Genomic DNA, 25,037 nt, shown 5'->3' with positions numbered 1-25,037 from the left:
GCTGAATTAGCCAGACACAGGCTCTTCTGCTTCCATCCTACGCCTTGGAGCAGAGGTGTGGAGTGGCTTTAGCATTCCCTGACCTCTTCCACCCTAGAGAGGGGAATGTGGCCTTCTCTGAGCCCAGAGGCAGCCCGAAGGAGGGCAGGTGAGTGCTGAAAGGGATGTTTTGTGGGGTACAACAACAGGACTGAGGAAGGTGGCGGATTAGTAGAAGCTGCAGGAGTTTGTGGAAGCAGGAGTAAGACCTGTGAGGATGTGGGGCCTGTTGTCTTTCAAGTCCCTTGATTAATGACATTGATTAAACTGGTTTGTTGTGCATTTAGGTTTGGTTTGGGGAGTTGATGGAAAATCCTCCACATATTCCAGATCTAGTGTCCTAGCTATTTTTACCTCAATTGAGTATCTTCTTTAATTTTTTAATGATGTAATAACTTACTAGCTTACGTTTTTGTAATGTGTGAGCGTAATGTAGTGTGCTGGGGAAGAGCAGCAGAGAGATAAAGATTATGCAGTTATTATGGTCTTTGTTTTTTATTACTTCTTCTCTAAAAAGCTACAGAATTGAAAAATGCCCTGGTAAAGTGGGTTAAAATGGAGAGAATTTTCATCTGTCCTCCCACGAGGGCATTAGCAGCCTTGGTTTTGCTGCATGAATGCTGTATTTCAAAATCAGTGTCAGTGTTTCTGAGGATAAGTGAGGAGATGATTTAGCACATTATCCCCTTTGCAACTTGCTGTGATTGCATCTTTCCTTTTGGCATTCCCCAAAATAGTTCTTCCAGGCAAACATTATAATTTTTATACTAACTAGCGCACAACAGTGAATTTCTTGCTCCCACCTGTTCTTTCTGCGTCTGGCAAGAAGATTGGGTGTCTGTCCCTTTTGAAAGGTATCTGCAAAGCCAAAATGAAATGCCTCTGCTACTCACTTGGAAGCAAATGCAGTTTAACACTACATGCAGCATCTTTGTTGATATTGGGGGGGAAGTGGTGCCAAAATGACTAGGACAGCATTCCCGAAGCTGAGTAGTACTCAGAATCCTGATAGGGAAAGGTGAGAGCCCTTCATCCCAGTTGGCGCAGCAATTAAGTGAGGCAGTTACAGTGTCTTTCACTTCTTTCTTGGTCATGATGAAATGCTGTGATGTAACTCTAGTTATTTGTTGTCTCTTGAAAATAAATTCAAAAAATCATGCTCTTGGTGGCAGCCATGTGACAGCATGTTCGTGTGTGTTATTTGCATATGTTAAAAGAGGATTACGGTTTTGGTTTTGCTGTCTGAGCCGTCAGAGCCTGAGGCTCTGGCTGGGAAGCACACTGGATGGCATGAGGCTCTTGGGATTGCCAAGGGAGCCAGAATTAAGCTCTGGAACTTGGGGTTTATAGCTGGTGTAAAGTGTCGGCCTGTGCAGTGTCGCTGCTGGAAAATGACTGGTAAATCTGGACTGGGCTGGTTTAGCAAAAATGCTGTGGGGAGTCCCTCAGGCCTGCAGAGAAACCATTCATGTTTAATGCACTTTTTCCTGTCATACAGTTAAACTGAAGTGCTTAAATGCCTCACAGTGATGAAAGCCTGCTGTGGAGCTGTTAAGGTTCAGTTTTGAAAGAAAGAGAAATAATTTGGCTACGTAAGAAATATTTTTTTCACTGCAGCAAATATCTAATATGGAGAACATTTATGCTGTCATGGATTCTTCTCTGAACCATCCAGAAATGCGACAGATGCTTTGCCAGGAAGAGCTTTATCCCTCTGAAGTTTACTGGGAATTTTTTTTGTTATCATGTTGGTGGGAATAAATAAAGGAGTATACTTAAATAAATAAACTGATCCTAAGTACATGAAAATAACCCAGAGAGTAAAACTTTAACTTCAGTTGTATTGGGTGATACATTATGAAATATTAGCTGTTTGTATTATGGTAGTCTGAAGTTGGTTTCTGTTTGCATTACTGAAGTATCCAGAAGCTGTCTGCTGGTTAGAAGACTTGAGTGAGGGTTATTTTGTTAATCTTGCTGCTGTACACTATATCCTACCTGCCTGAAGGAAGAGAAGAGTTCAGTCAAGTTTGCCTTGGCATTCCAAACTGAATTCTTAGTTCTCTCTTTGGGCCATAATATGACAGTAGAACAAATAATAGCTGCTATTTTATTCAGAGCTTTGGTTTAATAGATCTAAAAGCAAATTGATATTTTTCCTTGGGTCTTTTAAGTTGTCCTGTGTCTCTGCTACAGATTCTAAGCTGTATATTCATTATTTCCATAGCCTGATTGTAGTTGTTATTTCTGCCCTCTCTGGACTCACCACAGGCATTTGGCACTGGGAATAGGCAAGGGGAAGTGAAGAGTGTTGCGAGTAGCACCAAAGCAGGAGTATTTTTTTTTCACCTTATGTTAAATTTAGTCATTGCTTCTACACTGACTTCTAACAATGATTATGGTTTGCATGTGTTGATTAAACATTTAACTCTTGTGAGAAAGGGACACCCAGAAGTGTAGAGTGAGAATCAGTGCAGTTGCTGTCTTGACTTAATATATAACCAGCATGTGTATTTCTTATACTTAATTTCCATGTAGTTTTTATTTAAATAATATATCTGCAAAGCCTTTTGGCTTCATCCTTATAGTGTAATTTAACGCTTTGATGTTGTCTGTCTCTTTAGGGATGATTCTGTCCCAGAGGATAATATTTGGAGGGGTATCCTCTCTGTGATTTTCTTCTTTCTAATCATCAGTGTTCTAGCTTTTCCTAATGGTGAGTAAGGTTTCTACTTCACTTTTTTTACTATGTGAATTTCTCTTCGTTGCCACTATATTTATTTTTATTTAAATGTTAATTTTAAGTGGTTTTTTACTTTACTTTTTTCAAATTCCTTTATGTTAAGGAACAGCCTAAAAATGGGTTGCAATCATACTGAGCAGAGATAACAGTAAAATGTCTTATTTATAGCTTGTCTGTATTTAACAAGGAAGTCAAGTTCTCAGAATCAGTGTCCTATTTGCAGATGTGCAGTTGCAGCTCAGATTGCTAAGTAATGGTGTCGACAGATCCTTAAAGGTTTTAAAGGAGTCTGCCTTAGTGTGTTTTAACAGAGGTGTCATTCTGCAAAATCTCAGAGGTATGGCACCATACATCAAGAACTTACTAGAAGCCTGGTGATAGCTAGAAATGGTCTAAGTGACATTATTACAGTGTAAAACCACAGTTGCTCAGTACAAGGTTAAGTTGGACAAAAGTTTGGGGAATTACATGAGGAGCAGAAATTGCAAAAAGGTAAAAAAGTTTGTGTGTCACAATTCCGTGGAGAAAATGCTTCTTTCTGGGTTGGGGGGGGGGATTCTTTGTTTTGGTTTTTGTTTGTTTGTTTGGGGGGTTTGATTTTTACTTATGGCTGTCAGCAAAAGCATGATTCTTGGGTTGAGTCTCAACTGCCTCAGGATTGGCAGTGTTCAGGATAAAACAGTGATTGCACTCCACGCAGCTTTGTACTTCAGACTTGGGATGTGTTTTTCCCATAAGTTAAAACAAAAATCCTTAATCCACACTTTTCACAAAGTGCTCCCTGAAAAGACGAATGTCAGAGAAAAATGAGCTTTATGCATACAGTACTGAAAGAGTGGTCCACAGTGTGTGCTGATGATATTTGTTCAGCCACTTCTTGCTACCTAAAGGTATGATGCATGTTTAGTGATTTTCCAGTTTCACCTGACTGACTTACCTTCTCTGCTCTTCACATTACCTGAGAGGTTTTTAATCTAATAAACCACTTTGATCACTGGCTCTAAAGCAAATAATGTTAGCACTGGTGAAGAGCATAGGTATCTTACTTCTTGTCGGGTATAGATGGTGCTCAGTTTGGAGGCTTCAGGAGGCTCGTTTGGTCACATTTCATGTAAGTCTGAAGGCTAAGCACCATATTTCTTTGTTAACACACAGAAATTTGTATTTGATGACTTCATTGGGAGCAAGCTCTGTGTGACCTATAGTCAAGAAACCAGGTGAGGAGGTCCTCAGGTGACATTGAAAGTGTGGTGTTTGCTGAACAAACAGCATCCTGCTGTTCTGGAAATAACTCCACAAAAATAGGGGAAAATTTTGTCTGCACCCTGAAATCAGCTGTTACATTTCTTTTTTTAAACATAGAGCCTAAACTTTCAGATATATTACGTCTTTTGACAGAGAAGTGATGTGTGTTCGTATGAGATATACTCAAAAGTAAATTTTGTAGTTCTTATTGACTGTCTTTTAGTAAGCTTTTTGTTTACTGTCCACAGGACCCTTTACACGTCCTCACCCTGCAATATGGAGGATGGTTTTTGGTAAGTTTGTTGTGTTTCTGGCTTTTCCATTGCTTCTGCAGGAACTGCTGTTTTAACTTTCTGATGAATGGAATTGTCATGAACCATAATTGTGCGTCAAACTTGTGTGAATGTCACTTCCCTCCTACTTCTGAGCAGTTGCTTTTAATCTATTCTTAGTTATGGCTGGGGAATGTAATTGTACTTACTCTGTCAGGATGGTGTAAATTAAATCATCGAACGAAGATCATTCATTCTGATACTCTGTTTTAATCCTGTTTTGTATTTGTGCTTCCCCCACACCTTTGCTACTGCCATCTCTTCCAACCCCAAAATGGTATGGGATTTTTTATAATTATTGCAAATACTATCTGCCTTGTAAATCCAGTTGAGTAGGCTGCTACTTTTCATTATTGACAATGTATGCTATTACTTTATAGTTATTAAATCGTATCATTGTATCGCTGACCATCCTTTATTAATATTCTAAATATGCATATATTTATGTTCTTATAATTTCATTAAAAGTACCTGTAAATATCAGTTGCATTCATAGTTTGGAAAATCATTTTATTAACTACAGAGCTAAAAAAGTGAAATTCTGTTCCTTAAACATCTGATTATACAGCAAACACATAAGGAACTTTATTTTGAAATAATTCAGGGTTCACAGAGCATATCCTGGACTGCATGTTTGCAGAAAATTAGACACATTTGATTTAAAAGCTGATCTATTTCTTTTTAAGGGACTGAATGTTTCTCTCTCCTACCACCCTATATAGCTAAAAATAAGTAGCCTCCCAAAGTAGCTGATTACTCATCTGTTGACATTGAGAGGATACTGCTGATTAGATAGTGCTCCTTAAACACTCCTACTTCTTGTGAAGTTTGGGAAACACAGGTCCTGCTGCTCATTTCAGGATTTAGCAAATGTAAAGGAAAAGGTCATTCTCAATGTGAATACTGTCAGGGCTTGATCCCCTCTAATTTTGGGAAAAGACTGCACTCAAAATCAGGAGCTGCATTTTTCTCTGTGTAATTCTGCTTCTTCTGGCCTGGCTCATGTAGCAATGCTTCAGTTCTCAGACCTGTTCGGTAGATGAAAGGCAGGAGTAGTGTGTCCTCAGCATTTCAGGATGCACCCTTGCCTGCAGGCTGTGCTTCTTGTAGTAGTGTGACATCTGTTTACCTGATGTGTTTTTAGGAGGGACTGCAGAGGACTCTTTGTATACTTTCTGTTCATGTGTATACTTGCACAAAAGTTACTTTCTAGCATACACGGGGAATTATTAATGTGTGAGTTCTAGTTATAATTTAAAATACCTTTTTAGAATTTAATAGTTTATTTTGGATGACAGATGCTAAGTTTATTCACATTAATTTTTCTGCCTTCCATGGCATTGCTGCAGGATACAAGTTTGAGACTGCGGAAGTAGTGATTCTGTGCCTCTTCTAGATGTGGTCTTGGGTATCTGTGAACTTTTGAATACTGTAAAGATGTGCTCCCAACACCTAGGACTCAACTTGTAACAAGTATTTCTTTTAGGAAAAAAACCCCCGTATTCAGACATTGGGAGGAGAGGACTGGCACTCCCAAATGCGATAGTGTTTCATAGCTTATAATAGTGTGAAAATAAATAATAATCATATTTATCTTTAAAAGTTTTGAGCTGCAAATTTTTAAGATCTCAAAAGTAACTCAAACATGCATAAGTTTATAATTGTAGTTACTCTCTATTGCCAGCACAGCTCAGAACTGCCAGGTGGCATTATTAAATTGGTCTTTGCATTGAAATCTGCATATAGGCTTAGGGCCCTGCATTAGTAAGACCAAGAATACTTAAAGCAAAAAGGGCAGAGCTAATCCAATCATGGATCCTAATGTATCTCTTACTAAAGAGCTTCTGATCACAGCCTTGTACTACTCATGTCTAAACTGATTAGACTGATTTTGTTTTGATTAGGTTCATGCAGTGGACCATATATTGTATAACTTGTGATATGAAGGGCTGACTGCTAAGAGATTACCATCTGACTTGAGTCTCTTCAGCTTTTTTGCATGTAGCCACTGTATGTGGAAACTCGTCTGTGCAAACTGTCCATGTAGAGAGCAACAGTTTTAAAGCAGATTTTTGGACACTGTGTTCCAAGGAGTTTTATGAGTGAACATGATTTTAAAACTGAGTCTTTTTGCAGGTCTCAGTGTGCTGTATTTTCTGTTCCTGGTGTTCGTGCTCTTCCTTAACTTTGAGCAGGTAAAAGCAGTGATGTACTGGTTGGATCCTAATCTTCGATATGCCACAAGGGAAGCAGATATTATGGTATGTATCTGTGGCACTATTTGTTGTACATTTTGGCTCTTTTAGCATGTTTTACATGAATGGGAAGGGATAAATCTGAATTTGCTGGCACAAGCAGTGCAAGTTTGTGCCTATATACTTGACAGAGCCAATGAGCCTTTTGTGTCAACTACCATTTATTTACATTGAAATCAACTGGTAAAAAAACAGTCTTCTCGGTAATTTTTTTTCTAATGCAGATGCTCAGAGGCGTGTGCAGTTGGGAATGTGATATATGTTTGCAGTGGAGTGGCATTGGATTTAAGTGATGAATATGAGCCTGGATACTGAATGTAGACTTAGCAAGGTAGTATCTAAATGAAGCTTGTATGATGTGCAGATAAGGTGTTTTGGTGCCATGATGCTGCACTCAAAGAACTTTGGTCTGTTGCTCAGAGCTTACTATATGACTGGCACTCTATGGAGTATGTGAAAGTCCAGGTACAGCAACTGCAGAACTCTGCTGCCTTCCAGTCACTCAGCTGAGCACTGATACTGTTACCATTGGGAAATTACTTCCATAGACCATAATCTGGAGTGGCATGGAAAACCAGGCTTTGTTCTTCTGCCTGTTGAGCAGCTTGTGAAGAGTTTTCAATACAGAGAACATTCCCCTTCAGGCTGGGAACACTAACACAGGGAGCTGAGGTTGTAAAAAGAGGCCTAGGAGAAGTATGTGAGGTGTGTTGAGAGACAAGCAGAAGCGAGTGTGAGCTGTTGATCACAAAGCAGAGGAGGCTTATTGCATGGAGAGGCAAGAGTTGCCACTCCTTCTCTCCTCATTATCACATCAAATTACTGCTCATCACCTGATCAGTGTGCTCCCTTTCCCTTGGGGCTTGTGCACCTGCCCAACATGGTCACCTGTTACATAGTAGGTGCTCTTACAGGAGTTGTGCCTCTGGAGTAGGGAAATACACTGGTTGTCTTCTGCATATGCAAACTAGTGCACAGCACCTCATCAGCAGTGGATGCAAACTCTTGCCCTGTAGCACATAAGAGGGAATGGAAATCTTTACAGTGCAGTAAGCTTATGTTAGTTGATCGATAGTGAGGGCTGCATGCAGGCTCCTTAGCTGGAAAACTATGGTTGCTTCAGGTATTGTACCTCAGCTGATCAGCAGTACATGTTGTGCAACTCCAGCATGTGGAGTAGGGCCGTGACTTTTGGTTCTGCAGGAGATGTGTGGTGGTGGTGAGGCGTGGGCAGCCAGCTGTGAGGGTGGTGGGAGGACACATGGCTAAATAGAGCCTGAGCATGGGTGTTCACGGTGTTGCTGAGCAACAAAAGGGAACCGAGACAAGTAGTCTGTTGTTAAGTCAGATTCACCTGGCTCTCCTGTCATTTAAGTTAGAAATAAATAGATTCAAGTCAGGGGAGGACTAGTATTACTACTGGCACAGAACCACAGTACAGCAGATTCTCTGACTGTAGCAGTCAGTGGAAACTTACTCTGTACTACTTTGTAATCCTGATACTGTCACAGAAAGGTTGAGAAAATTTTTAAAGTGTGACTATAGTCACTTGGTCTCTTGCACAGGACTGGCAAAGTTAATTGGGTGTAAAATAAAGTTCAACACATGTCACTGTATGACTGGCAGAGCTGCAGCTGGAAAGATGAGATAGAAAGGGGAAAGCCCTAGCGGAAATAAAAGCAGAAGCCTTAGGAAAAAACTTACTTTGGAAGTAACCTGGTGTTCATTCATCATAGATATCATGGTGTGGCTAGAAGCTTGCACCTTCTGTGGTGCATTCTATGCTTTTCATGCTGGCAAGTGAGCCAGTTTCAGATCTCTTGGGTACATGCACTAAAGCTGTAGGTTTGCCATTCGTAGAGCAGGTGGTGCACCTTTCTCTGAATGACCAGCAGCACTGGCATGCACAAGAAGCAGTACCATGCTTTCACTTCATGAAGCAGCAGCTGAAAGGGTTACTTACTTACAGTTTCGTAGTGGGCCTTAACTACCTGCTGATAAAAACATTTGTGTGAAGCCAATGCATTCTTCTTTTTGTGGATACCAGGATTTAAATCCCTTTCTGTTTTCTCCTTTTCAACTTGGATCATGGTTCATATGTGCACGTTTAGCAATAATTCTGGCCTGAAAGAGAATCCTTCTTAGTTCAACAGCACTGAGCAGTGCTGTGTTGTCACCTGAAGGTGGCAATATATGTATTTTAGGAGGGCTGGAGAGCAAGGGGTTTTTTTAAAATGTGCTTTTCCTCTTGGGAATAGTTCAGTATGTGCCCAGCGATGAGATAGAACTCCCCAGATGCAGCCTCCTGTTGGCATACAGATTTTTTTTCTTGTTGGACAGTGATTTCTAGCACTTGCTGTACAACATTTTGAGAGAACACGTTTCCTTTGTTATTGGTGACTAGAATATTAATATCCTTAAGGAATCTACCACTCCTCTGGGACAAACAAGCAAATTCCCTTTGATTTTATTAAAGTTTTTTTTTAATTCAGCCCTGTGACTGAACTTTCTTAATGTGAGTGTGTTCTGGGAAATTGCTTTCATGAGGAAAATAAGACACAAAAGACATTGAAGTGAACACTGAGTCTGGTAACATTACATCACAAACTGGTGAGGATTAGCCACTGATGAGCCACATCTGACTACCAGACAACATGAAAATGGGGAAAGGTGGTTATTTCAAATCGAGACTCCAAAGAAAAGAGAAGAAAATGGCTATTTTGTGGAGTACTGTTTGCTGGTTTTGTTATTACTGATTTTATTTCTTTTGCTGTTCCTCTGTTACGTAAGAAATACATGCTTCTTCAGGCACCAGTGTCTATTCTGTCTCCCCTTAAAGCAGAGCTGTACTGTGATGGCACTGAGTCTTAATACTGTAAGTTTTCTGACAGAGTTTAGAAGGACAGGAAAGCAAAATAATCCTTACTTTAATGTCCTTATAATTTCAAGCTCATTACACTGAATAGAAAGATGTTTCTCCCATTCTAGTTTTTCTGAAGCTGTCTGTTGATTTTGTTGTTTGGTGGGGGTTTTTTTGTTTTGTTTTCTTGGGGGTTTTTGTTGGTTTTATTTTTTTTTTTAATTTTTTTCTTGACAGGAGTATGCTGTGAACTGTCATGTTATCACCTGGGAGAGAATCCTCAGCCACTTTGATATATTTGCTTTTGGGCATTTCTGGGGCTGGGCTATGAAGGCTTTGCTGATCCGTAGCTATGGACTATGCTGGACTATTAGCATTACCTGGGAGCTCACTGAGGTAGGCCACCCTGTTGTCTTCATTATAAGCAAATGCATGAGACTTTAATTGTTCTTGGGGGGAAGTGTGAATGTTACTAGAAGGATGACTGGATGACACACTAGTCCTCAGTACAGATTTATATTTTAAGCCTTATAAACCAGATGCTGAGTAATTGATGCAGTTGAATTAGTAGACAACAGCGAGCTGGATTTTAGGTAAGTGACTTACTACTGCTTGAATAGGAGGGAAGTCTAGGCCAGTTGGTGCCATTCATAATTTATTTTTCTGCTGTTATGGGAGTCATGCTACTTTTGCTACTTCAGATATTTCCTGATTCAGAGCATCTGTTCTCCTTTTTCACCTTGCAATGTCTGTGATCTACTGTCATCATCCCCTTGTGCCACATACAACAGTGTTATATGTTGCATATAGTTGTGTGTAATGTGTAGTGAAATGGAGTTGAGGGATCCCCTTGGAAGAGGTGAGGACCCACCTAAAGTCTATATGGAATGGTAGCTGTGTAGTTTTCTGTCATGAGGCCTGAGTGCACAGCCATTCTTTCATTAAATTATACTCTACAAGCTTAGTTTATTCATGTTCACTGCCATAAAAATGTGTTGTTTTGTCTTTATTTACTAGACTTAGAGCTAAGCTAGTTCACATGCAGTGTAATCCCCTGCACCAAGGTTGTAGGACCAGTGACTAATTTTTGTTATCTAGCTTTACCACAGTTCTCCCAACATTTGACTGTTGGCGCTTTCAAATCCTATTTTGGATAAAAAATATGCAGATATTTTTCTTGGTTCAGTCAAATGAGTATTGCTTGGACTTCTGATCCTTATTGTTAGATCTGTTTTAAGAATTCAAGCTGATTAATTACTACTGTAAACATTTTTGTTTGCATATAATGTAGAGTTTGATGAGTGGAATATATATCATCTAAAACCCAGGGGTGTATTTCTATAAAAATTAGTTTAATTTAATTATATTCTTCGGACAATTCAGAGGGGAGAAAAAATCCAGTTTTTATCAGCTTTTGAACAGCATAGTCCAACCTGTCACTCTTGAAATATCGAGTGTAGATGTAAACACCTGAATTTAATATTTAAAATCAGTTTTCTGTAAATCTTGCTGTCTTGAGAATGATTGTCTCATCTGACAAAGCATTTGCAGTTCAGAAACATAGGGATTTATTTGTCTAAAGTTAAGCTTCTGGGTTTGAAAGGAGTTCCTCTACAAAACATGTTTTTGTTCTGTGGCATTGAAGGATATGCTGTTTTCTAAGTGATTTTGAAACTGCTTAAGATGGGATTTCACAAGTATCCATCCACAAAACCCAATTTTGCTAGTTCATGTACTAATATTTTCCCTCTGGAAAAGAATATATTTGGATTTGTTTCACTCATACTCTTACCATTACACAACCATTGTCTTCAACTTGACACCGCATGGGGTGTCTAGTATTCCTCTTATTGAAAGGCAGATTATTGGCACAGACAATGTGTTGGATAAGTTTCAACATAGAGAGAGTAAATCTCTCTATCTGAACTGTTGTAAATGCTCAAATGGATTTTTGATGCATTAGATAATTCAGTAGAATCATTAGAAACCTACAGAAGTTATCAGGGCAGTTACATAGGGATCTAACTGCATCTCGTATTAGGATTAATGGATTTCAGCTGGCCCCCTGGTCTGAAGTGGGAAACTTGGCTCGTGCTCTGTATTATTGGGCTGTAGTTGGGATGCTGGCAGACCTTGGTGTCTCATTCTGAGAAAGCATGTAGCACCTTAGAGAGGGTCTGTCTTACACCTGTGCTTTGGCTTTTGCTGCTTTATTGTCTCTTAACTTCTGGTGTCTTTATCTGGATCATTGCAGACTGAGATTTGTAGGCTATTGTCCCTTTCAGGTTAAATTAAAAACATGAAAGGAAAACTTTGGCAGGATAATGAACAGCATTGCATTGCTTGGGTCCTGAAGGGAAATTCAAATTTTATTTTCTACAGGCTGAAATTCCCATAGCCTTGTCAAAGAAAACAAGTGACTTTGATACACTTGATACACTCATGCAAGAATATTCAAAGGAGCTGTCATTGCCAGTATTAGTCCCTGTAATGTACTATAAATGGACCAGTATTCTTTCTGTCTGTATACTGAAAACATTCTTCTTGTTCCTTTTTCCACATCTGAATTTTTCAATACTTTATTTGTATATCTGTTAACTAAAGATACTTTATTACAAAATCATACCAATAATCCACAGTGTATGTACATGAACTGACAAAATTTGTGCTGGTTTTGTGCAATTCTTTAGTTTGCTATGTGATTTGTTAAGTATCTCCTTCAGTATTCCAAAGAGACTACTTAACATGGGTGTCTTGATTTCTAGCTAACTTTTCCAGTCTCTTTTTTTTTGGTTGATGTGATTTTTCCCATAGAATAAAGAATACAATTATTTTCTCTTGAACCCATTTCTAGGTCTTGGTAAATTATGTTTATATCTTGCCTTAACGCTGGCCGATTGTTCCCCTCACTCCATCCATAGTGTAAGGCCACCAAATGTATCTGTAAGCACATTTAATTGCCTGATAGTGGTCTTCAGTTGGGTGAAATGAACAGGTTGCTTCAGAGGTAAGTGATTTGTGCATTTTTCAGGGTAAATCTTTGACACTGAATATGTTTTGATATATCCAGATGGTGTCAGCTCTTCAGTCTAATGTTGGCTTGGTTCTGGCCTGTTTTCCAGTGTCTTCATCACAAAAGTATTTTCATCATTAGTGCTTAGCAGAGACAAGCAAGAAGGGAGAGTGGAATGTCCTCTTAACTTCTTGAGCCATTCTGCATCAAGTATATCAACCAAGCTTGTAATGTCTGACATCTTGGTGACTTCTTAATCTATTTAAAGTCACTAAATTTCCTGAAAATAATTGAGTTTTGAAGTAGAACAAGGCTTAAGTCCTGGACACCAACATGCTTTAGTATTGACAGCTGTTACGTACACATTTATCCATTCTATTTACTGCATCTTGTTGCTGGTTTAGAAAACATACTACTGAAAACAGTTTAGCAAATATAAAACATAGATTGTCTTCATTAAAGCACAAGCCACCTTATTTCTTCCAAGGAATGCAAGAGTTCACCTTGTTTCATATGTTTCTATGAATGTTGTGTGTATCATCTTTGAGAGACCAAGAACTGTGTGATATCCTTCCCCAGAAGGAAATGGGGAGAAGGAAACCTCTGATGTCCTGTGTGGTTCTATCCAAGGCCTTCTGAAGTTAATGGAAGTATGTCCTTCAAGTTTCAGTGGTTGTGGCTCATGTCCTTGAAGTATGTCATGTACTGAAAAGCTGATTTTTGAATGTGTACTTAAAAAGTGAATTTACATGAATTCTGTGCTGTTTCTCACCCAGAATCTTTTTGCTGTATTCTGTAGCTCTTCTTCATGCACCTTCTGCCTAATTTTGCTGAATGCTGGTGGGATCAAGTCATTTTGGACATCCTGCTTTGTAACGGGGGTGGCATCTGGTTGGGCATGGTAGTTTGTCGTTTCTTGGAGATGAGGACCTATCACTGGGCAAGCTTCAAGTAGGTCTAAATTAAAGCTTGATAAGCATTATGTGTGATGTTACAATGTTAAATTGATTTCCTTGGGACGTAGACCACCTTCTTTGCATATGTAAAATGCACATGATATCGAAGTAGTGTGCAATCTGCCTGTGCTAACAATGCTGTAGTTTTAATTTAAATGTTAAATATCCATCTCATAGTAATGCTACTGTGAAACATATATTTGTAAGTATGACTGTATATATCATTTTCCTTTGCAATCTGAAGTTATAGGCATTGATGCCAATGGAAAATTTAAAGTAGTAAAGCTATTTGCATTTTCAATTTATTTTGTACACAAAACTTTGAGGAAGGCAGGGAGCAAAACAAGTTGTTACTGTTTTCTCATTATACATTTTGTTTTAAACTAGATTTGGGCTCACCTTGATGATGCATTAGTGTGGCAATCTGTCAGCACTAATTGTAATTCCAAAAGAGGTGTCAGGCTGATTGTACCTGTGCTGTGAATTCCATTACCCCATTGCTGGCCCTCTAAAATAAATGGAGTAATTGTTAAATAAAGAGGCATTTGTTGTGTGAAAGAGCGACAGCTTGTGACCTAGTAAGTGTCAGTTCCTAGCTGTCCCAGCATGGTTTCTTCCATAGTTTTTTGCCCCTCTCCTGCCTTCTTTCCTGCCACTTGGTGGCAAGCATGGTTGTCTGCATGCTACCAACAGTATAGATGAAACAGGGTCAAATACAATGAATTGCCTTGAGAGATGGAAAAGGAGCTCAAATCTTGACTTCCAAATTTGTACCCTACATGAATTTCTGTATTACTTTATCTTACTCACAAATTTGTTAATTGTTCTGAGTACCATCTAGCCTTTAGTATCAATTCAATTTTCCCGCATTTCTGTCAGAGTTGATGGCTCTTCTGTTTTGAGAGAGCTCGATGAAAGTTTAAACAGCAGAATATCTATGACATGACTGGTCTTTACTGTCTTTGTGGAGTATTTTTTCCTCACATTCTTTTAAATGCATGAGTATATATTTTTTTGATCTTTAATATGAAGGTGCTGCATGGAATGAGAAGTTTTTGCTTGTGCCCTTTTAATTTATTTTCTCTTTTTTTTCACTGAATAAACACAGATCTTGCAGTTTACAAGATTGTCCCTAACCTAAGGTCTCTCTTTTTTTGACCAGAAGGGCCAGATAAATAACAGGGTGAAAACTGCCTTCTAGCCCTGCTAGGATTCGTTCAGAAGAGGAGGCTCTGAGTTTTTCTTAGATTCCCTCTCCTTTGGATGCTGTTGCTCATGTGAATTATTGTTATCAAAAGCAAGAACCAGTAATACATCTGTCAGATGAGCCTCTGTAAAAATCCTCTTTCAAAAGGGAATTTAAAAGCTTGTAGCTTTAAGCAGTGCTATCACACCTCTCCAGGAGGTCCGCGTGCATCTAATATCAGAACAGCAGGGGCTATGTGTGCTGGAAGTGCAGTATTTTGACACTTGTGGAGCCAGACCCTTATACAGTTAATGAATAATGAATCTGACAGATTCTTGAAGGATTGATGTCAGCAAGCTCTAGACCCAGGAGTCTTTGGGATAAGAGTAGTGGCCACATAGAATAGGAAGAAATATCCTCTAGGTTTTCCAAGAGGGCTGCAGGTTTTAAATTTTTTCCTTTGTGGAGAGAATGAAAAATGTTTTGTAGTTACTGACTATGGGTAGATAAAGGTTGACTTTTATAGCAGAATAGGCACCTTGACTGAAATGCTTAATAGATTATATTACATAATTCACCCTTGCCTGGTACATAGTTGTGTCTGTGAAGATCTCTGCTGTCCAAAGAAAATGTGTTTGTTCTGAAACATCAGTAACATGACTGTTGCCTTTTTTTTTTTTTTTCCCATTTTTCCCCCTTTTCTTGCATATTCCTTGTATTTACTCCAGCCACTGTGTTGGTTTTTTTTAGGGACATTCACACAACCACAGGGAAAATCAAAAGAGCTGTATTACAGTTCACCCCGGCCAGCTGGACCTATGTCCGCTGGTTTGACCCAAAGTCTTCATTTCAGAGAGTGGCTGGAATCTACCTTTTCATGATCATTTGGCAGGTAAGAAATAAATTATGTGAAATCAAAGCTGCCATCAGCTCAGTTACTTGTTGGCCATGTCAGACTAATGCCATGTATGTGTGTCATTGAAATGCATAGTTAATGAATTAATAATGCAGAACTGGTCAGGGTATTGTTCACAGGAGTTACATGATAGTTCAGGAGTGTAATTACAGAATCACTGGAAAAAACCAAATTGCTGTGCAGATTTCTGTACTGGCCATCAGATTGCTCTTTGCAGTTGATACAAATGTAAAAACTGCTAGACAGTGGGGGGTCGGGGTGGTGGCTCTTTAATTTATTTGGGTTAGTTGTGTTGTTGGGGGGATATTTGTTTCATTTGGGTTTGTGGGGGGGTTTTGTGGCTTGGTTTTCTTTTGTTTGGTTTTTTTTTCTGGGTTTTTTTTTTGTTTGTTGGGGTGTTGAGTTTTTGTTGGTTGGTTGATTGAGTTGTTTCTTTCTTCTCCCATTGACTGTTGGAAGAATCAGTAATACTCAGAATTCTTGCCTTGATCCAGCAGGACTCCACAGTGCGTCTCAACTACTTTTGTACTTCATGCAAATAAAACTAAAACTTTTTACTTTGTTTTTTTTTAAAATTCTCCTTAGTTTTTAAAAGCAGTACCAGAAATGTTTGATATACTTTTTTTTTTTTTTTGCCTTGGTCATTCATACCTGATTTAGGATATGAAAGGTATCAGAAGACCTTTGCAGTGTGAATTAGTATCTAGTTCCTTAATGGGTTTCTGGAAAGAGAATAAATACTTTCATAGAGGTGTCTAGGGGAGAATTCTTTGTTTTGCTAGTATATTCCTTGCTTGTTCTAGAGCAGGAGTCTTAGACTCCTTAAATGTTCAATCTAACCAACAGGGCTATACTGGAGCATAAATACTTTTCCTTCCTTGTTGTAGTTTCCATATTAATCTTTGCACATTTACTGTACTAACTCAGTAAATTGAACACTATTTAACTAGCGTTTTTTTTTCCTCTCTAGCTGACTGAGTTGAACACATTCTTTTTGAAACATATCTTCGTGTTCCAAGCAAGCCACCCTTTAAGCTGGGGGAGAATTCTCTTCATAGGAATCATTACAGCACCCACTGTAAGGTAATGATTTTCCCATGGTGTTTTTCCTTTGGCTTAAAGTAGCTTAACTTCAAGTCACCCAAGAACTGCATGTAGTTGTATGAGTATGGCACATTTCAAGAAATTTTTATGCTTTTGCCACTATGAAAAGCAAAACAATCAACACTTTTCCATAAAGTATATTTTCTGACAAGGAAACTAATAAGGTAAAATGTATATAGGCAACTGTGTTTCCATAGGGATGCAGAACCAGTTTCTTCGATCTTCTGTTAGTGTAGCAACTCCCTGTTTTGTGAGTTAGCAGCATATGTTCTCTTTGAGGTCCGCACGTGAAAGTATCCAAGTTGATGAGTCAGGTGCTCACAGAAGTGTAGCTACATTCTTCTACACAATAGAGCTGTTGTTTTTTCTGACAGCTCCTTATTCTGTTTGTCTGCAGGAAATATTGGCATGTTATAAGATAGAGCAGTAGCATATAGTGCGAGCAGAACAGTACATATGCAACCTTAACAGCTATATGGAAATATTAGTTTGCTTTTAGTCATGCATGCTATTTCGTGTTGTTAGCAGAGTCTTTTTTTCTCCTGTGACATAGTTGGAGGTAGAAAGAATGCACACAAGTTAGAGGCAGAGAATTTCCCATTCATCAATAAAGTGGCGTTACCTTGGACAGTTCAGTGGCAGCCATGAATTGGTTTATTCCTAAAATACAGCTGTTATGTGCAGCGATTTCACACTATTAAATAAATCACATTAAACGTCCTATAAGCTATTGTATAGGTGCACTTTTAAATATTTATTTTTTTAATGGCACTTGCACATCTATACAAGACTTTATTCTTTATCAGTCCTTGTATTCTTGGATTAATAACACTTGTCTTCCCCACCTGTCAACAGAAATCAGAGACTGAGAAAAGGAGCTTTGGCTACACTTCTTGGGAATTCCCCTCTCTAAATTGTTAAAATTCCAGAGCATAAAGAACTGAGCAAGATGTCTCCAAAGGATGTTTTCAAAGTAGTGAGAAATTATACTCTGTTCTGGAGAGGAAAATATGCCAGTGGTTAGACCACTCAAACAGGATATGGAGTAGCCATATTTGGTTTCTTTCAAGAATCAATCCCACATCTCTCCAGAAAATGCAATTGTTATTAAAGACAAACTAGAGCAAGTAGGAGATTCTCTTAATTCTTTTGAAACTATTGTACTTTGCCTATAAGAATTGGAGGTTCAGTGGGGAGGCAGGAGACAAATTTGTATCTTTGTTAACCTACTAGTTTGGGTACTTTCCCAGTTCTTGCTCTCAGGATTGTTTTCTGTGTTGTTTCAAGCTATTTGATCTATGTGATAATCTATCCTACTAGAATTGAAGCCATCTGATAGACATCCAGCATGATTGCTTGTGAATTTATCCATCAGCACTTCATCTTCAGTATAGATATATCTGTAACATAAGGTTGTTTTGTAAATGTAAATACTCCTGGTACTTTCAACTTCACTGAAGAATTTTCTTGCTTCCCTTCTCAGGCAATACTATGCATACCTCACAGATACACAGTGCAAGAGGGTGGGAACTCAGTGCTGGGTGTTCGGGTAAGTGTTCTTGCTGCATTCTTGAAGCACTTGGACAAGTGTTAAGTGTAGGTACAGCACAGGAACAGGCTTTCCATGAAGCCAGTCCTTGTCTTGTGTTGGTTTTGGAATAAAGAACAGAGATATTTTTTAAAAGTTCTTTTTGCAAGTTCAGAGGAGAAGAAAATTCTGAATTTGGAGGCAGAACATGGGATGTGATAGAATGAGTAAGGAGAAGAACAGAAGGAAGAACTGGAAACTGCTGGATAAAGCTAGGCTCCTTCAAATTAACATTGTCCTTGCTGCCTGTATTCTCAGTGAGGTGAGAAGGATAAAACTTTTGCCTCTACCACTTGCCTGTTACAGGGGCAATATTTCCCTGACTGTCCAGGTGGGCATTGCTGCTGTTAGCAGAATCACAACAGAAGACAGTGAAACAAACCACCCCGATCAACTACTTCTATGGAAGATACTATGAACAATGGTTTCCTTGGCTACAATCTCTTTGTCTCATGGAGGAGACCTTTAATGCATGTGTCAGAGTAACCTGTCTTTCTGAGTTTGGTATGAATGGTGCTTTAGAGCTGAAGATAACTAGTTCATCACACAGTTAATTTACACAGACTTAATTTACTGTCAGAATCAAATAACCTCTCTCTGTTTGTGTATAAATATCTTAGCAGTTACAGATCAACCGTATTAATATTTTGCATATACAGACATGTTACTGAAATATGTGTTTAAATTATTTAGGAATTGAGATGTTTGTATGAAAAAGGATATTTTATCAACTATATATGGTAATTTTAGAGTCTTATAGAAGACACATTTCAAACAATTTTATTATTTTGGAGGAAGAATTTTCAAGTTCTGCATTATGAAGAAAGGAAGATGAACTTTTGTTTCATACAAGACAAAGAATGTAAACATACTCTTTTGCAAAATGAAGGTAGATGTGATACTGAATGTTTGCCTTTTGGTTCTAAAAAAATTCAGGATTACAGAAACCATCATCTCTGGTTCAAAGCTCTTACCGCACGCATTAATGTCATATGTGTCAATAGATAGATGCCCAAATACATACGATTATGTGACAAGAACTGCACTAGAATGTTCACCTACAGTTAGATCTAATCATGGGAAATAGGCATGGAATAAGTATTTTCCATGATACTGCTTACTTTTGTAATCTACCAGAAAAAACAGAGCAACACTAGGAGTTTCTGTTGTTTGCTGAAAAAGCAGAAATCTTCCAGGAATTTAACTATCTAGATGATAATTTCTGAAGCAATTCAAAGCAAGTATATAGAATCATAGAATTTAAGGGTTGGAATGGACCTTACAGGTCATCTAGTCCTAACCCTCCCTGCCATGGGCAGGGACACCACCTCACTAGATCAGGATGCTCAAGGCCTCATCCAGCCTGGCCTTGAACACTGCCAGGCTTGGGGCAGCCACAATGTCCCTGGGCAACCTGTTCCAATATTCATATATGTCACGGATGAGACACACTTCTAAAGGCACAAAGTGAATTCTTAACAGTTAACCATGGGAATAATTAAAATTAGTGCCTTTCATTCGTATGGAAGTGTGTTCTTTGCAACTTGACATATATTGAAGCATCACTCTCGATACATGTACAGTAGGTGATGTAAGGCATGAGCAAGGCCAGTGCAACAGCCCTGCTGAAACTGCTCCATTTTCATTAAGATGAAACCTTTCAAAAAGGAATATCTGTTAGGATGTTACAAGACCATTTTGACTGAATAAAAACTTAGTGTCCTTAGTTCTATCAAGTATTCCCATCATCCCTCAGTAGGACACTAACACTTTTCACTGTTAGCGTTCTTCTATCTTTTGATTTACCACTTCATAAACTGTAATAGTTGTCCTATTGTAAAATGTACTTAACCCAAGAGTTCTTGACAAGAATAACGGTGTATAAATGCAGCACACACAGCTGTATTGTTTTTTGAATCCTTATTGAAAATCACTTGATTGTTTTGTTTATACCTTTGAGAATATCATAACCCCACGTTTGTTTCCTGATGGTGATATTTCAGTTCCCACTGCTGTAGTTTGGTTTAGTGATTATTTTTTTTAAATCTGCAGCTGGATCAGTAAAAGTAATATAAAATAAAGAGGAAAAATAGTTGGTGACCCAACAGAGTAGCACTGCTCTCAATTTTTTACTAATATGTACCTCATTAATTTGTAATATTGGTCAATTGGGTGTGTGTTTTGGCCCCACTCATCATGCTGCAAGTCACATTAAATAGTATAGGCAAAGCTATAATTTATTATTTGCACCAGGACCATCTCTGACTTAACCAGTGGTTAAGTCAAGCACATGTCTTTCCTCACTCTGTCATGAGGAAAACTGGGTCTTCTCCGACAGGTAGTAGAGCCATTCTTGATAACTCCTGGGTTATGGACAGTGCTGGTAGGGAATGTGCCCTGCAGTGTCAGGCTTGGGAGACTGGAACATGTGACCTGATCTTAAGTGAGGTCACATACGTGAGGAGGAGTTTTCCTGCAATGCTCACATGTGCAGCCTTGAAATTGCTATTGAACAAGTTAAGTATTAAACTTTTATAAATTTAATACTGTTTTTCATTATTTGCTTCAGATTGAGATGAATCAGTTTTCTACACTTTTTCCTGCATGAATCACATTTCTACACTTGGATTTGTTAAACGCATGTAATTTTTTTAGGACCTATACAAACTAAGTTTATTTCCATGGCAGGTGATGGAAGCTTTGGATTCATAACCACTTGTTTCACACCAAGTGGTGGACAAGCTTTCATAGCTTTGAACCTGAAAAGAAGTAAACACCTGGTAGTGGGGAGAGAGCTGCAGATACTTTTTTGATTGTTTTAATGCCAGAGAGGAAAGTAAAAACTGCAGTTTTCTTCTCACATTTCTCCCAAAGTCCTCTGATGCTGTAGTGTGGACCTGAGTTTACAGATTACCCAGAGCAAATGTGTGGATTCTTCGAGAATTTGAAATGCTGTTTCATGTGTATTTTCTCACCAAAAACATGTGAAGCAAGCAAAGTAGCCCATTCAGAATGTTAGTAAATTTACAACCAGTAGAGAAATACACAAAACACAGTTCTAGTTCATCCATCGAGAGTCTGCTGGATATTTTGTGTGGAAAATAAACTTATACCTGGTGAAAGCTAAAGCACAATGTGTACAAACAAAAATTCTTTGCTGTTGGCACACACTCCTGCTTGTTCCCTGGAGCCCCACAGAATGGTGAACTGCCAGTCAATCACTTTTTGTGTGCTGTTTATGCTGAAAAAAGTATAGAAAGAAAAATAAATTTCCCAAAGAATTTCAGTTAATGGTGGTGTCAGGGAGGTGTGTGCTCACTAGAGGGTAGTGCCTGTTTGGTGCTGACTGTCTGGGGACTGGGTTGTGAACATGGGAGTTAAATCATTGGTGTTTGTAACTACTTTCCCTCTCATTTACTCACAGGGTTATTGCTTTCCTCGAAGCTATTGTGTGCATAAAGTTTGGACAAGATCTTTTTTCCAAAACACAAATACTATATGTTGTGTTTTGGCTTCTCTGTGTGGTAAGTAAGATTTCTCATGTGAAACATAAAGTGCGACAAAAACACTGAAAGCATCTAAATAGCTTCCTCTCTGGAACATTGGCAGCAGGGGAGCACTGTGGGGGAATGCTGGTAAAGAGCTTTGTGCATGTCTTAGGAAAAGCAAATGCTACATTGTTTAGAACTCACTTTGAAGGGACTAGAATAACTTTTTTCTTGTTTCTTGACACAGCAGAATAGAACCACTTTACTGGTGCATAACAATGAAGCAAACACTAGTGTAGGGTGTTTTATCTATCTTTGAGAGAGAATGCCAGTTCAGTTGAGCCTAACTTGGTGGTATTTGCTGTAGTGTCTGCCTGCTGAAATGAACAGGAATTAATGGCTAGTGTTAATACGGAATGCATGTTATGTCACACTCAAGTCTTACAACTACATAAACAAGCCTACTTTATCAGGCAAGTCATTCTCAGCCTGTAACTTTCTGTACTTCAGTGTGATTACTGCAAATGCAGCATGAAATGCCCATTTTATAACAGTAAATGGACGTTTGTCTTGCCAGACTTGTTGCTGTGATGCCAAACACATTTTTCATGGTCAGTGAAAAATAAGGCATTTATAATGGGCTGACAGATAAATACTTCTCCCTTCTAGTTGGGAATGCAGTTTGAACAGGTGATGGGGAGTCAGAATTTATTGTTCTCTTATTTAGCATGATGATTTTATTCCTGTAACTGCAGAGGAGAAAAATACTGAATTGCTTCCCGGATCAGAGAACCACAAAGGTAAACATGTAACTAGCCTGAGGCATGGGGCAGGGAGAAGGAAAGTTCGTTTTTCTCCCAGACTGGTTTTTCCTAATAATATCCCTACAAGCGCCTACCAGCTGCCTTTGTATGATGACTGTACAGGGTATGGACAGAAATCATGCTAACTGCAGAGGAGAAAAATACTGAATTGCTTCCCGGATCAGAGAACCACAAAGGTAAACATGTAACTAGCCTGAGGCATGGGGCAGGGAGAAGGAAAGTTCGTTTTTCTCCCAGACTGGTTTTTCCTAATAATATCCCTACAAGCGCCTACCAGCTGCCTTTGTATGATGACTGTACAGGGTATGGACAGAAATCATGCTGTGAGTGAGCTGATTTTCATGTTTGAGAACTGGTCTGCATACCCCATGGTGGCAGAATCTGTGTGCTTTAAGTTGAAGCACGAGCCTTACTCATCCTGACAAAAGATGCAGGGAGAAACAGAGCATGAAAATCTGAATGCGAAATCTCCAGGGACTCTGCGACCTTGAGCCAGTAAGGAATTTGAAAAAAGTTTTACAGATTTTTTTTTTTTCTTCTCCTCCCTTGTTTAGGCTTTTACGACTTTCCTGTGTTTATATGGGATGGTTTGGTACGCAGAGTACTACGGCCACCGAGAAAAGGTACTTAAATAAAAAATGCCTGTTTTTTTTTATACTAGAGTTAAAACTGCAAAGCTCCTAGATATTAGAATTCTTTACGAGAGCTAGTATAAATGGGGATGAGGGGGGATGGTCCAGAGCCTAACTGAAGTCAATAGAAAGAACTCTGAATTCAGCAGGCCTTGGACAGATCCCAAATTACACTGTGGTTTCTAAAGAATGCTGTCCTCTTAGTTACTCAAAATGAGGCTGTAATTTTAGCAGAGCATTCAGGGATGAATGGTTAGCTAATGTTCCTATTGTACAGGTGGAATGCTAGGGGAATATTAAGAATACTTGGTTACACAACAGATCACGTGTCAAGTGGTGAGTTCTTATTGTTTCATCTATGTTGTACCTTCTAATTAGAAAAGGAAAAGTCATAAGGACTGCCTGAATGTTTTATCAGGGCTTCTGCAGTTTAAGTTTAGAAGTTCAATTACAAATGGGAGAACTACTGATCACAAGAACCACCAACATGCCAATGACATGTGTCCTTGTTTTTGCAGACCTTATCAGAAAGTGAAGACAGCCCATACAGTCCAGATGCTTCCTGGCTTCATTCTAAATTCAGCAGAGGTATTGGCACTTTTGTAGCTGTATTCTTGAAATGGCAACATCATCTGCAAAGCTATTGTGCTTTAATGCCTTTTTTTCATTCTAACTCTTGGAAATGTTTTTATTTTTTAACGAGTCGACTGAATTTTTCTCCTGTTACTCCAGGCTATTCTTGTCGGTTTAGGGCATTATGCATTTCGTAACTATTGTGGACAGGTTTTCTTGCTGAACATTGCGTGTTTGATTTGAAACACATGAATGTGAATTGTGCTTTTTATTTATGCTTGTTAAGTAGTAAGTCAAGAATGTGCCCTGGAGCTTGTGTTCTTACTGACACTTGGCTAGTCAGTACAGTGCTGGTGGTCATAAGCAGCTTTCTCTGTACTAAGCTAAGGCAGCTTCCTTCTTTCTCCATACACTAGAGGTCAGTTAAGTTATCTGCCTCCTCCATTGGCTCTTTAGTGTGATCTTGCTTATTGAACAAATATCAAGATTCACATCTGGAAGTTATCTCTGTCAGAGTTTATGTTCCAGGTGTTTGTATCATTAAAAATACTTCTAATTTATCATATGCTTGGAAAACACCTACAGAAGAGCTTATTTGTACTTCATACATGAATTTTCTGGATGTTTTTTCTCAGCCTAGTAAATCTCTGGATTTTTATATTTTGTTGCAAAATCACTTGGCCTTAGAATGTTTTTCCCATTTACGTAAGCTGGAGAAATCTGGCTGAGGAAGTCTTTATCTGACTTCCTGTTACTTTGTTAATTTCATTCGTGTAACTTCATTACAAACTTCAGGCTCTTTCAGAGTTTGTTCTGAATTATTTGTCTTGGTCCCCACTGTCTCCCTCTGTTTTGTCAGAGTCAAACATGGTCTGTCATAGGAAAGACTGAAATCTAGAAAAGAACTCTCACAAGGATCTGTGACCTTGCTTCCATAGTTCTTGATTCCTGATAGTAGTACGTGCCACTAAGAAAAATGCGGATGTTTAATTATTGATGTGACTTAAAATGAAAGATGTTTCAGTACTAGATTCTACTATAGCAAATTTCTGATTTATTTTTTTTTCGAGGAGGAAGAATTTTACAGGAGTCTTAAGAATTGCTTTTTAAAATAAAGTAGGCCACTAGATGGAGTACAAGTATCAACCAGTTTGTATTAGCCTGAAACAATCCGTACTGTAAACACTATAGCTCTAAAAAGCCTTACTGTCTTTTGGACAAGAGCTTGACAATGTCAAATATACATATATTTTAAATATATATATATATATAATAAAAAACCC

General features: G+C 38.6%; 1 protein-coding gene across 1 annotated transcript; it reads left to right on the top strand.

Moving 5' to 3' along the window:
* Positions 1 to 2,667: 2,667 nt before the first annotated feature.
* On the top strand, positions 2,668 to 23,789 carry PTDSS1 (phosphatidylserine synthase 1; the record flags this gene model as incomplete). The annotated part of the gene is made up of 11 exons (XM_009081413.1): positions 2,668 to 2,755; positions 4,276 to 4,320; positions 6,496 to 6,620; positions 9,712 to 9,870; positions 13,287 to 13,438; positions 15,380 to 15,521; positions 16,516 to 16,628; positions 18,133 to 18,198; positions 21,662 to 21,761; positions 23,104 to 23,172; positions 23,700 to 23,789. Coding segments are annotated over exons 2-11 (1,026 nt in total), but the record flags the coding sequence as incomplete, so codon positions are not given.
* Between the last annotated feature and the right edge of the window lie 1,248 nt (positions 23,790 to 25,037).

This window comes from Acanthisitta chloris, unplaced genomic scaffold (assembly GCF_000695815.1).
Source record: "Acanthisitta chloris isolate BGI_N310 unplaced genomic scaffold, ASM69581v1 scaffold46218, whole genome shotgun sequence".
In the NCBI taxonomy this organism is placed as follows: domain Eukaryota; kingdom Metazoa; phylum Chordata; class Aves; order Passeriformes; family Acanthisittidae; genus Acanthisitta; species Acanthisitta chloris.
The sequence above is the reverse complement of the archived record's forward strand: the minus strand, read 5'-3'. Positions and strand labels throughout refer to the sequence as shown.